General features: G+C 46.6%; 1 protein-coding gene across 1 annotated transcript in view; it reads right to left on the reverse strand.

Moving 5' to 3' along the window:
- Positions 1 to 14456, reverse strand: part of TMEM260 (transmembrane protein 260) — a 31876-nt gene that overhangs the window by 6864 nt on the left and 10556 nt on the right. Inside the window, exons 4-9 of the mRNA XM_009996471.1 lie at positions 10155 to 10332; positions 6470 to 6583; positions 3977 to 4156; positions 1375 to 1415; positions 922 to 1005; positions 424 to 570 (exon numbers count right to left, since the gene is read on the reverse strand). Of these exons, the coding sequence (XP_009994773.1) occupies positions 424 to 570; positions 922 to 1005; positions 1375 to 1415; positions 3977 to 4156; positions 6470 to 6583; positions 10155 to 10332 (744 nt within the window). The remainder of the gene's footprint in view (positions 1 to 423; positions 571 to 921; positions 1006 to 1374; positions 1416 to 3976; positions 4157 to 6469; positions 6584 to 10154; positions 10333 to 14456) is intronic.

Raw genomic sequence — 14456 nt, forward strand, 5'->3', positions numbered from 1 at the left:
AGAGTTGGGTTGTTCAGCCTGGAGAAGAGAAGGCTCCAGGAAGACCTTAGAGCACCTTCCAGTGCCTGAAGGGGCTCCAGGAAAGCTGGGGAGGGGCTTGGGACAAGGGCTTGTAGTGAGAAGATGAGGGGGAATGGCTTAAAACTGGAAGAGGGGAGATTTAGATGAGACATTAGGAAGAAATTCTTTACTATGAGGGTGATGTGACCCTGGCTCAGGCTGCCCAAAGAAGCTGTGGCTGGCCCACCACTGGCAGTGTTGAAGTGCAGGTTGGATGGGGCTTGGAGCAACCTGGTCTAGCGGGAAGTCTCCTTGCGCATGGCAGGGGGGTTGGAACAAGATCATCTTGAAGGTCCCTTCCAACCCAAACCAGTCTGGGATTTTATGACGATATATTTGAAGGCTTCTTCCAAAAATCAACACGTCAGGGGAATTTTTGGAGTGTAACTTACCACACCCAGAAAGAGAGGTTTTGTAATATCCAAATTTGCTCTCCAAGCAAAGAAAAGGGAATAAAGACAGAGCATGCCAGTGAAGAGCCAGATCACGGGTGACTTCTGCTGCTTTGTCCTATAAAAAAATAAGGAAGCACTCTATGACATGATGAGAAAGGAGACAAAAGCTGTATATGCTTGAAAACAACTCTCTCTGCATACCCAAATGCATTTAATACAAGGATAAGCCTTTCTTTGCCTTTGTAATTTATGAAACATCTGCTTTCAAAGCACAAAACTGTCAGGATTTCAAGATTCCTAAGCTTACCATCTCCCAGGCCACAGGGCTTCCAGGAACAGGGATATTTTGCTCTTAATTTGTAGATGACCACAGCCAATTGCTGAGGTTTTTTTTGCACCAACAAGGAGAAGGCAAAGAAAGCCAGTATGAAAGTGCCATCAGAGCAAACATTGTTCTCCAACTTACGGCAGCATCGCGCTCACACAGGCCACGAGTGCCAGGGCAAGGACAGGAAGGGAGAGCTCCGACTTCATCTGTGCCAGCTGAAAACTGAAAGAAATCAGTTCACGGATGTGTCATCCCCAAATCAGCCCTTGCACTCAATTACATTGGCACAAGAAGCAGGGAATAAGCACCACATAACATGTTCCAATTCTCCTGTGAAGTCTACCGGGAATGGGAACAAGGTCAGTTTGCAAGTCAAGATCTGGAACGAAAAATCACTGGGGAAGGGGATCCAGGACTTCTTCTCCAATGAGGAAGACAGACAGACATGCAAGGCTGTCCCTGTATTGGACACACATGCCCCCAGCTCTGCCCCAAGCCAAAGAAAAGCAGGACAGGAGCCACTTTGGCCAAAGTAACAGCAGCAGCAACAGGTTTCTCTCCACTAAAAGGCACGGTCAAGATTTTACTCACATCAGCATCTCTCTCATAGTGGATCCTGTCTCAGACTTGGCCTAGATAAAAAGAAAAGAACCTGTGAGAGACCCACACACTGGTTGCTCTATCACTGGGGCAAGAAAAAAGTCTCTTCACTTTTTGTTTGCCCTGAGAACACAGGGCTCCTCAAAACTCCTTCAGGTGGTACCTCAAGGTGATCACAGGGAACAGGAATTGCTTAAACAATGAAGAGACAGCAAACTCTGCTCAGACCTTCATTTTCTCCTACATTCTTGTTTCACACTATGCCTCTGCAGGGTTTACTATCTGGATAAGCATTTTTTCAAGAGCACATCATATGGTTTAGCTAAGAGCTCCACTATATCATAGAATCACAGAATCACTTACGTTGGAAAAGACCTGGCAAGATCATCCAGTCCAACCCTTCCCCCAGCCCTGCCAAGGCCACCACTGCCCCATGTCCCTCAGCACCACATCTACATGGCTTTGAAACCTCTCCAGGGATAGGGACTCCCCCCCTGCCCTGGGCAGCCTGGGCCAGGGCCTGACAACCCTTTTGGGGAAGCAATTGTTCCCAAGATCAAATCTAAACCTCCTCTGGCACAACCTGAGGCCATTTCCTCTCATTGTTTATCTGCATAGTACAATTATTTTCTGGGACATCTCCCCACAGCCTGAAACAAGCAGGTGGGACTTGACTCCTGTTTGCCCACCTGACTACCTCTGGTCACCTCTAGTCTGATGGGGGCAGTACTGTATGATATTTATAGCAAATAGATGAGGATTTTTATGGCAGACACTTGCAATTCATGGCACAAGTCTGGGAAAGAAGATGTTTGGTGAAGGTGAGGAATTACCTTCATAGGTGCTTGTTGGAAAAGTGGTGGCTACCAAATAAAAGATAAGGTAAATTGATCCAGGTCTAGAATGAATATTTAATCCCAATAAAAATGGAATAGTTAATTGCATTTGAGGTTAATTAAAAAATAGAAGTGCTAGAGGACAGAGAACCAGTCCAGAGCTCCTGAAGCCCCACTGCTACATCTCTGCTTCTTGCAAAGCCCCACCTGACAGCTTCTGGCTTCAGACACATCCCTGCCAGAAGATGACATTTCAGATCCTTGGCTTATATATGGAACCCTCTCCCTAGTCTTTCCACTGTTTTGTTTGCTTGTTTTTTGGTTGGTTGGTTTTGACTCTGTCTGCCCTTAAAACAGAGCCACAGGAGGCAAGGACTGTCCATCCAGGCAGGGCTCTGGCACTTGCCCAACTGGCATCAGGACCAAATGCTTGGATTTTGCAGAATTTATGGCTCCTGCTTCTGACAAGTTCATCAGAAATGTGATTTGTGGTGCAGGATTACATGCAGAACATCCCTAAACCTCCTGAACATCAACTTGAATTCATCACACTTGATGGAGAAAGGAATGAAGGGACTTGTGTCCCCTGGTACTGCTCTGCCAAGCGGAGTCTCATTCTCAGGAGGTGGCTGGGAATAGGACAACCAGGGAAATTTCAGCCCTTCAGAGGGTGAATCTTTTTGCTGTAGGAGTTTTGGAAAGATTAAGTGGCAGCAGCAGGAACCATCAAGTCTGTTGCCTCACATCCTACAGCCACCCATCTCTCCAGGAAGGCTGCAATGGTGCTTGTAGCAGGGACTTCAATTTCATAGAATCCCAGACTGGTTGGGGGTGGAAGTGACCTTAAAGATCATCTAGTTCCAACCCTCCTGCATGGGCAGGGACACCTCCCACTAGATTAGGTTGCTAAAGGCCACAACCACCCAACCTGGCCCTCAACCCCTCCAAGGAGAGGGCATCTACAGCCTTCCTGGGCAACCTGTTCCAGCATCTCAATTTCTGAGGCCATGGGGTGTCAAGACATCAAGAAGGAACCCAGTATGTAAACCATCCCTTTTTCTCTTTTTCGTTCTCCCTGGTGGTGTGATTTCCCAGCCCTTTGCACCAAAACTTCTGAAGTGGGAAGGGCAGGAGGGGAGCTGGGCACTTGCCTTCCTTGGGTGGGCAGAGCCAAACACCTGAGCTGGGGCTGGAGCAGGTAGGTGCAAACCCTACACTCTGCAAGCAACCACACAACTCCTCCCTCCCTTGGCAAGAGCACAGACCTGCCAATAACCCAGATTAGAGGTTTCTGAGACCCCCCAAACCTCCCATTCATTTCAAATCAATATTAGTAAGAAGTTATTTAAGAGGATTATTTTTTAAAGATACAGCAAAGAAAACTGCTTGAGAATTCTTTAAATAGCTGAGCTTGCAATGAAAAAAAACACAAGAAACAAATAAATTATTTGTTTCTGATGCCACCATCAGCACAGTTTGGTCTTTGGACTTTTACAAATACAAGACACCTGCACAGCTCCCAGTAAGCAACATGGCTCACTCCAGAGAGGCAACGAGAATTATTTCCTTGCTTTCCCAGCCATGTGACCCATTCCCAGAAAATCTGATGCCTCAGAAGGTCAAAATCAGAAATAATTTTTGAAAAAGAGAAAACATTTTCCATTTCTCCCTGTGCAAGCCATGGATGGTCACCAACAGAAAGGTCCTGCAACAGCTGAAGTTAAGAGAGAGTGGTTTAGAAAATGACCCTTATTTACCAGACTGAATGTCCCATATTCTTCCCTGAGAAAGTGGGTCAAAAATCCTTGAAAAGTCGTCTGGTCTCCCCATGTCCAACGGGCTTGATTGAGGTAGGATGAAGCCGGCAGATAGAGATAAGGCAGCAAACCAGCCAAGAAGCATAAACCCAACTTCAGCAAATGGCCTAGGGACAATTCCTGCACCAAAAGATGTCATATTGCATAACAATGTTTATTTGAGTTTAATCACGCTGGAACTTCGAGAACAGATAAAGAAAAAAAAAAAAAACACACATCAAATATATTTACACAGAGCTGATCTCTCAATTTATAGTAAGTCCCTCCAAAATGCGATGTTAAACCCAACGATTTTGTGGATTACCAGGAAAACTGCATCAAACTGATCTCCTTTGCATGGCAGGGTGAAATTTAAGTGAAGCAAATAATATTAGCTAGGACTCATGAGTATCATACTCATTGCATCTTTCACATTTAAATCATGGCATGACATGCATAGATGGCTGGAGCACTGCAAGGCTGAGATAACCCACTTTGCAGCGATTAAGAGTTGGCTGGTGTTCCATCTGGCAAGAAAATAAATAAATAAATAAAGGAAGGAAGGGAAATGCTGCTCTAGTACAACTGCACACATTGTTCACCACCATCAGGAGTCAGTTTTGCCATTTCCTCCATCGTGATTACGCTGGCTCAATTGGACAGGCCAACTTTTGGGGTGGGATTTTTAAGACTGCCTAAGGGGTCAGGAAGAATGAGACCTTCAAAGGGACTTCTGTGCCTAACTCCTTTTAAGTGCTTTTGGAAAATCCCACCGCAGAATATTGCACGCTTGCTTTATCATCAGCCACTGCCCTGTCAATCAAGGCACTTCTTCAGGAGCTGGGGTTATGGGGAGGAGGCACCATTCAGAGTGATCATCTACAGAGCAGAAAAAGCAGCTTGATAATGGTGGTGGCCACAGTTCCTTCAGAAGAAAGCTGGCTCTTTTTTTCTGAAAAAGGCAGTTTTCCATCAAATGCCCTTCTTATTAGGTGGTTTTCTGCAGCAGGCACTACTGGGATCTCTAAAGTACTTCCCAGGAATATTGTATTGGCAAAGGATTGTCCTGGCTGGAAATCACAGAGGTCTCTCTGGACTTCCCTGGGTAAAAACACAAGCTGTTCGAAGAACACAAAGATACTACAGGAGCGAGTCTTCCTTGTGCTGAAGGCAATATGTAGTTAGAAAGGGGTTTGCTGGAAGCACCAAAGAGATTTTGGATCAAGGTTGTCTGAGTTGTGTCTTACGTCTCATGGCTTCCCTGTGAGCTTAGATATACCCAGAACCATGCCTGATTTAACATGTCGAGGGTGGGAAAATACAGCAGAACCTGCCCAACTGTCATCTTCAGGGGGACAAAAGAGAGGGAGAAAGTAGATGGAGGTTTCTCTGGGCCACTTGCAAAGTGATCAGAGCATCTGTTTTCTGGGCAAAGCAGGGTTTCTACAACACTTGGCATCCAGCCTGATGCACTGACTCACAGAAGATAATCTACAGAAGAAAAGAGCATGGCAAGGCCCCTGAAGATAACCTGGGAGCCTCATCTAGATGCAGGCAAGTCACCTTCATAAGCTAGGTATGCAAAAAGGTGTTTTCACTTTCTTACACAACTAGTAAGCTTAATAAAGGAGGTGTAAAAGAAGGGACATGTTGGGAATGAGATCTCAGGTAGGAGATGAAAGAGATGTATTTGACCAGATCAGAGGCTTGCTGTTTCACTGAAGGTCAGCCTTCCTTTGCTCTTCTCCAGCTGGCACAAACAAGGTGCTTTTTACCTGAGAGTTAATCTCCTGTAGGACTCATGTCTTGGCTGCATCAGAGCTGAAGGCATGTCCCAAGGAGATGCTGAAGAGGACTTCCCCTTAGAAACAAGCCTCTGCACCCTTCTTGCTGTGCTGCTTATTCCAGCTGCACCTTCAACTATCAACAGCAGTTGCAAGATGCTCTGCAACAAGTGGATATGGCCTTGTGTGTTACCACCAGGAAAACAACACACAGAAACTCATCTCCAGATGAGCTGATGGCAGGAGAAAACCAGGACCATCAGCCAGGAGAAGCAGTGCCTGTGACTTCTCACCAACAAACACTGATCTGCTTTCCTGTTGGGTAGGTCAGTGAACATGCTCTTATTTCCTGCACATTGAGCAGTTTTTAACTATTAGTATGAGTCTCGTGGCAGCTCACAGGGCATTTGCAAGCAGCTGGGGCAGAGCCTTCCTGTGCCAGGAGACAGGAGCAGGTCACAGACTTGTTGGTGTAAACAAAGCCTCCAAATCACCATCAGTGCCTCTGGTGTCAAGACTGATGGACTCTAATTTCAGTGGGTGATGACCAACTAGTTCAGACAAACCACTGACTGTCCCTGTTTGTATATCAACATAAAAGTGGCAAAAGTGCTTGGAAAGAAGAATTACTGCCCACAAAACCAGAGTTCTGGGTCAGCAAAATACCCACCATCTTTCTGAGAAGCCGGGCAAGAACCCAAGGCACAACACAGGCGATATAAAGCACTATTGTGTGCTGGTTGCACAAACTGAGCCCACAGCAAAAGGCACCAAGTTTAGAGATCTGAAAGGGAAAAGAAAAAAACCAAACACATTCACAATCACTCTTTACAGTTTGCAAAAACATCCAGAGACCAAAAGAGCTTCTGTGCAGCCCAATGGACTCTTAGAGAAAGGCAAATACATCAGTGAGCGCTGGTCAGTTGTAATCCAGACCACACAGGCTATTTTTTTACTATTTACAGGGAGATTTTACTTGTTTAACAGAAAACATTCTTTTAAAAAGTGTCCAGCTATGTCTCCATGTATGCAGAAACCCCATGGAGCACCATCACATCATAATGATGTGATGGGGTCCAGTTCCTCAAGCTCTGCTGCACAGGGAGATCATGCAGCATCAGCTCCCAACAATGCAACATTTTCAGAAGCCATACCCTAAAATAATGCCATTATATACAAAGACCTCATTTTAAATAAACAGGAATAAGTTTTTCCTCTTCTTCAGGCACAGAGGGCTAAAGTCAGGGCTACACAAACTTCAGAGTGGTGGCTGAGTCCTCTTTGTTCACTGGGGGAGGAAAAGGCTACAAGAGCAACTCCCTGTGGAAACCCTGGGTCAGCGCACCATTGGACACTGCTCCTCTTTTGAATTTGTCTCCTCCTCCTCCCATCACTGGCCACTTGGTCCATGTTACAACCTGAAGTCAAGCCCCTCTAGTGGGTAAAAAGCCACCAGAATCCCACAAATGTTGTTTGAGAACCCATCCTCACCTCCTTAGCCATCCCTAAGGAGAGGAGCTCTTCCATCTATCATTACAGCATCATTCCTTATTTCAGTCACTGGTGAGGATGGTGTGTAAGATACAAACACTTGCCTTGGCATGGGATCACCTGGTAATTTTTAACTGACTGCCCAGCACTCAGTGTTGAACACTGCCATGTCATGGAAGCACCTGCAATAACTTCTGACACCTTCAGAGCTGCCCTGTGGGACTCAGGACAACCTCAGCAATTTTTCAAGTATATTGATGAACTCCGAGCACACCCTTGAAGATGTCTGCATGACAATCTGGTTTATGAAAAGCTCTGTGAGCTTGCTGCTGGCAGCCTGGCTTCTTTAAGGCATGGGATGCCAGATACCCAAAAAACATTGAAACAAGCTCCTTCACTGCTTGTGAAAATCACATCTGAAAATTCTGTTGGAAATGGGGCACGTGAAATGTGGAAGGAGACTGGAAAATGCCCAACCCCATCTTCACTGAGTTCAGGTTGGGATCCTGGGACAGTAGCCATCAAAAAGGAAAAAAGTAAAGTCCAGTGGTGAAACAAGGTCTCTATAACCACTGATAAAACATGTTATTTGAGAACTCCTGAAGCTGAGTAAACTACCACTGCAGACTCCAGAAATTCTAGCCTAGCTCGACAAAAATCCTTTTATTCAGACAATTTGCAAGAGTCACAGCAGGCAAGTCTGTGAGAGGAGAGATCAGATGTTCAGGCAAATAGAAGCAGGAAGAACAAGACTGCTGAGTAAAAATATCATTTGGCTGCCTAGTCTGTTTATAAAATAGAGAATTTGGCATGAAATTTCAAGTCTCTGTCTTTAACAATGGCGTTATTTTAGGGGCACATTTAATTTCAAATGAATAACTGATTGAAAACATGGTTGGTTTTTTCTCAGTAGAAACCTGGGGTTCTGACCAGGTAAAATTTTCTGTAAAATGTATCTATTTACCCCAAGGAAAAATATCAACTCTGAAACCCAAAACTCAAACACCCAGGACCCAGCTGGAGTCTCTGATGCATGAAACCAAACTTTGCACTAAAATATTTAGATGAAAATTATTTTTCTTCTCTTGTTTCCACCCTGTGTGTATAAAAACAACCAAGCCCAAACCCATCCAACAGGTCCCAGCTCCACCCTTAAGCAAAGTGGAGAGGTGTGTCAATGTTTGGCATTTTTTAACATCCAGGTAGGTCAGGGATGGACACCATCCAGCCTAGGTGCTGAACCAAGTCCCAGAATTTTACCTTTTTTCTTCAGACTTCTTTCTTCTTTCTTCAAAATGCCCAGGGAAGCTGTGGCTGCCCCATCCCTGGCAGTGTTGAAGGGCAGGTTGGATGGGGCTTGGAGCAACCTGGGCTGGTGGGAGGTGTCCCTGCCCATGCAGGGGGGTTGGGACTGGATGATCTTGAAGGTCCCTTTCAACCCAAACCATTCTATTGGACAAAACTAAATGAACACTAATGGGTTGCCCAGGGAGGTTGTTGATGCCCCATCCCTGGAAATTTTTAAGGCCAGGTTGGACACGGGTTTGTGCAAGCTGGTCTGGTGGTTCCCTGCTTGTGGCAGGGGGGTTGGAACTTGATGATCTTTAAGGTCCCTTCCAACCTTAATGATTCTATGTGGTAGGATTCCCTGGTCATGGCAGGGGGGTTGGAACTAGATGATCTTTAGGGTCCTTTCCAACCTTAATGAATCTATGATTCTAAACGAACAGGACATTAAACAGACCCGTGATAACTAATTGAAAAAAAAAAAAAAGACAAAAATACTTATTCACTTTGCTTGAGACGTTTTACCTTGGATCTCTCCTTTGCAGTGGCTGCCTCCTCAAAATGCACGGTGAGAGCCATCAGCAGCCCCACAAACAGATTGTTTAAGCTGAAAACCTCCGCCGTGATGGACCATTGCCATGTTAGACGAGAGAATGAAAACACCCCCGCAGCAAGGATTCCTGCAGCATAGGAGCCAGAAAGCCTGCAAACACAGATAACATGAAATCTCCTTTTCCAACCAAAAAACCCCCCAAAACACCCTACTTCATTGTGCTTTAAAAAAATATATATTAAAAAAAAATAAAAATCGTTTATTTATTTATTTTTAAACGTACTGTAGCAGCAGCAGTGATGAGTGCCACCCAGCACCCTGCCAAAACATGATATGGTTAATATCTGCCTAAGAATTCCTTTTGGAAAGGGTGGCTAAGGAGGGGGAGCAGGTTCATTGGTTTGCAAGGCACCCGGCACCCAAGAGTCGGCCGCTCCTCGCTAAGCGCCGGGAAAACTTCCAGTCTTGAATGTGGTTCAGAAACCCTGAGGAAGGTTGGCCCAGTGGGTCGTGGTGTGTGAAGCCAGGGAGTCAATCCTCTCACAGGATGATGGTCTCTGCTGAAGATGCCAGCAAGGGTGCAGCCTTCCCTCCATCGAGGCGTGGAATAAAGAGGGGGTCAGAGCTATTCCTGCCGGGCAGCAGCAGCAGAGCTGTGCTGGGGGGGTGTTTAGTGTCTTGGGGGTGGGTGAGGATTGTGATGCCCCGTGGTCCTGGAAAGACGTGGTGGCTGCCAGGGTTGGGAGCAGGGACAATGGGTGTCAGCCTCAGGCAGCGGAGAAAGCAGGTGAAGTCCCTGCTGCTGGGATGGCTGGGAGCCCCAAAGCTGGGCACCTCTGAGGCTCCCAGCTGGGATTATGGCACATGCTCCCCATGGAGCTGCCTGCCCAACTCAGCTGGATGCTGCAGCTGGCACAGGGAGCCCACACGATCGGATTTAGCCCAGGAATTCTATTATGCCCCTTCTGCAATAGTGGCTCTTCCCAGACAAAAATACTTATTCACTTTGCTTGAGACGTTTTACCTTGGATCTCTCCTTTGCAGTGGCTGCCTCCTCAAAATGCACGGTGAGAGCCATCAGCAGCCCCACAAACAGATTGTTTAAGCTGAAAACCTCCGCCGTGATGGACCATTGCCATGTTAGACGAGAGAATGAAAACACCCCCGCAGCAAGGATTCCTGCAGCATAGGAGCCAGAAAGCCTGCAAACACAGATAACATGAAATCTCCTTTTCCAACCAAAAAACCCCCCAAAACACCCTACTTCATTGTGCTTTAAAAAAATATATATTAAAAAAAAATAAAAATCGTTTATTTATTTATTTTTAAACGTACTGTAGCAGCAGCAGTGATGAGTGCCACCCAGCACCCTGCCAAAACATGATATGGTTAATATCTGCCTAAGAATTCCTTCTGGAAAGGGTGGCCAAGGAGGGGGAGCAGGTTCCTTGGTTTGCAAGGCACCCGGCACCCAAGAGTCGGCTGCTCCTCGCTAAGCGCCGGGAAAACTTCCAGTCTTGAATGTGGTTCAGAAACCCTGAGGAAGGTTGGCCCAGTGGGTCGTGGTGTGTGAAGCCAGGGAGTCAATCCTCTCACAGGATGATGGTCTCTGCTGAAGATGCCAGCAAGGGTGCAGCCTTCCCTCCATCGAGGCGTGGAATAAAGAGGGGGTCAGAGCTATTCCTGCCGGGCAGCAGCAGCAGAGCTGTGCTGGGGGGGTGTTTAGTGTCTTGGGGGTGGGTGAGGATTGTGATGCCCCGTGGTCCTGGAAAGACGTGGTGGCTGCCAGGGTTGGGAGCAGGGACAATGGGTGTCAGCCTCAGGCAGCGGAGAAAGCAGGTGAAGTCCCTGCTGCTGGGATGGCTGGGAGCCCCAAAGCTGGGCACCTCTGAGGCTCCCAGCTGGGATTATGGCACATGCTCCCCATGGAGCTGCCTGCCCAACTCAGCTGGATGCTGCAGCTGGCACAGGGAGCCCACACGATCGGATTTAGCCCAGGAATTCTATTATGCCCCTTCTGCAATAGTGGCTCTTCCCACCCCATCCCAACAGGGGCAGCCCTCCCTTCAGGGAGTCACCCTGAAAACCTGCCATGCAGGGCACCACAACCAGCCCAATTAAGCCTTGTCCAAAGACAGAAAGAGCTGCAGGCACCATCAAAGCCCCATCCAGAAATTCACAATCCTGTCACACGACTAAGCCAGGTTCTACCACAGGCTGGGTATTTTTCTAGCCCCACTCCAGGTGCACACACTTCCATTTAGTCCTGACATTTCCAACAGGTTTAAACCAAAAAGTATAAGCTAGCCAAATTCTTCATCAAGCTACACATATAATTTGCTCCTAAATACTGGCCATGCCCTCCAGCACAGCTAAAGTCTCCAGGTGGCCTGTTCTGCCCATCAATAGACATCCAGGTTGGACTCACTTATGGGGTTCCTCACAGAACTCCAAGATAAAAGGAGGCCAAGGAAACAAAACCTACAGCTCCCACAGACAGAGATGAGGGAGCTGCTGGCAGAGCACTCCCCAGCAAGGGCTCCACTCCTAGGTCACACTTTTTTTCCACCTTCTCAAAATGACCTCAGTACAGCCAACCTCTTTCTGTAGATGTAAAAGAAGGACTTGTGCAGTCAGAATGGGAATTTTTCGTCCATTGAAAATTGGAAGCAGTGTTCACAGGGAGTATAGGACAAGGATGAGGGTTCAGGAAGACTAGGTCTCTATTCCTCCTCCTGCCACTGATGTCAGACATCCTGAGTGGTCTGGGACAAGCCACTCTGCTGCTGTTGCCCCACGTATCTACAAAACAGGACTAAGGATTTTTATCTCCTTTGTAAAGCATTTTGAGATCTGCAGAGGAGTTGGCTGGAGGACAAGAAATAAGGCAGTTCAGTTAACAGTGGGGAAAAAAGAAACCAGCTCTTAGGTGTCTGAGGTCAGAGCAAGACAAGCTGAGGGTGACACAGAGCTTCAGCAGCAAGACTGTGGAAAAATCAATGGAAGGGGAAAAAAAATATTCTGAACATTCCCAACTGGCAGCAAGTGGGACACAAGTGTCAGAGCAAACCTGTGTCTTCAGCTTTTGAAGAAAGGTGACATGGAATCTCTTCTGTAGGCAAACTTGGAAGTATCTACTGCTGTGCTCACTAATGGATGCCACCATGGTAGACTCTTCCAATGTCTAAACTTCACTGGGGTTCATCACAGGTGCAGGTATTTGGTATTAAATTCTCCAAGGCAAGACCTGTCACTCACTGCATTAACATAACTTTTTAAAGTCATCCCAGTTCCTACAGAAAAGGTGTTCACAGGCATGAACTGCTCCATCAGTTTTCCCACCAAGGCAGCCCAGCAGTCCTGAGTCCCACACCCTCCAAGGGAGAGGTGGGACACACATGACCTGTCCAGCAAAGTCCTCAGCCTTAAGGGCTCTGGCTGTGCTCTCCTCCTCCCTGTCACTAGGAAGATGTGGTATCCCAACAGAAAAGGGAAGATACAATGAATTCTGCAGGAATTGAGTCAAGAGTGGATTCTGCTCCTCAAGATTAATGCCAGGGCAGGACAGCAAGGCCACATGTACTTCAAAATCAAGAGACCTCCCCAACACACCAACATCCCAAGAAGTTTTGACTAAACCCTTCGACGAGCATAAACTTTTAAATACACAGAAACAACTTTATAAATCCCTTTGAAATTCTTGAAGGGAAAGAAGGTAAAAAAAGGTAGAACAACCCTCCCAAAAAACCCTTTGGATGAAAAGCAGCATTTTAGGCAAACGGCCCAATCATTTACCAATTCTCCTTGTCTTTTCCCAGAAAAGACTCGAGGATATCACAGGAATTCAAATGAGATGAAAGAAATCACATCCTCTTGATAAAAAAAAGTCTCAAACCTGTGATTCAAGTTTTATGAAATGAGGCTTAAGCAAAAGCTACTCAACCCAAAGCTTAAAGACTTAACCCAGCTATGTGGGGCAGGGGACACCTCTGCTCACTGAGCAGTGCAGGGTCAGGATCCAGCACTGAGCACGGCCCATAGATCTGTTTGTTAATAGAACCATCACTACCTTTAGTTTTCCATGAAACCCATGGGAAAACCAGGCTGCTGAGCCCACTTTGTGAATGCAGGATGCATGCACAGAGCACTGAGCTCCTGAAATTACACCAAGTGCTAAAAAAGCAAATGGAAAGGTCTTGCATTTTTTAAGGACATCAAGAGAGCACCTTTGGGAAATGAAAGGTGGAGACCAAGAGGTTTTTTGCAGGTTCTGTTACCAGCAACGGAAATGGTGGATTTGATTTTGCTGATTCAGAAGAAAATAGAAGGAGAAGTGATCAGAGCAGGTATCTCCAAAGGAGGATCAAGACCACATGGCAGACTCTCCCCCCATGTTCAGCAGATCCACCCAATGCAACAGCTCACAGAGCAAAGTAGAAGGAGCAGGATAAGCAGAAATTAATCCTATGCAGCTGTATCAGCATGATGCTAGGGCCAAATTAAATCAACCCTGCCTCATGGCTGGGCTAACATGGCTATACTGCTCATTTTGATCAGCATGAGGATCCCCAGGCACCACCACATCCTGCCATCTGGCAGCTTTCAGGACTTTTCCAGCACTGTATCCCTCTTGCTTTAGTGCCAAGATAGCCCCCAAACCAACATTTTTCAAACCCAGTTGAGGTGCTACAAAAAAAACCCAGCAAAGACCCAGGAGAGCTGGATCCTTAACTCATATGAAGCAACATCTAGGAGGGCTTCACCCCATTGCTTCTGGGGAGCAGGGAGAGTAACCTCCTCCTTCCCCAAAGTCACTGTTTCCTCCAGTCTTTGGATCCAGCAAGAGAAAGCTCAGACGACTGGTACAAGAGCCAACAATGAAACCATGGCAATGGCAATAACCATCCAGTGTAGGCATTAAGCTGCCTTGCCTCTTCTTGTCTGAAGAAGACAGGCTTTATGGAGAGCAGCAAGTGGACAAACCCCTGCCATAAGGCTGACCAGTGTGGGGTGGATCCTGGGCTTGGGCTAGGTAGGGACTATCTTTTAGAGAAGAAGGCTGGGTCACCTAGAAGAAAGCATTCAGAGCAGTGAAACCCATCGCTGGAACAGCCTCAGCACACAGAAATCAGCACACAGAAAGAAGGAAAGATTTGCAGCCAATTGAAGAGTGGGAAAGTCTTAGTAACTTCTCCCAAGGGTGCAACAGCTCTCACCAACAGGCCCACTTGGAGAAGGATGGAATCACGGAGCTTGAATAAAAGCTGCCTCCTGGGCTTGTTTATCTTATCCAGAGAAAAAGCCAAGGGAACAGCTTGTACGTTTG

Source organism: Chaetura pelagica, unplaced genomic scaffold, assembly GCF_000747805.2.
Source record: "Chaetura pelagica isolate M959 unplaced genomic scaffold, ChaPel_1.0 scaffold274, whole genome shotgun sequence".
Classification (NCBI taxonomy): domain Eukaryota; kingdom Metazoa; phylum Chordata; class Aves; order Apodiformes; family Apodidae; genus Chaetura; species Chaetura pelagica.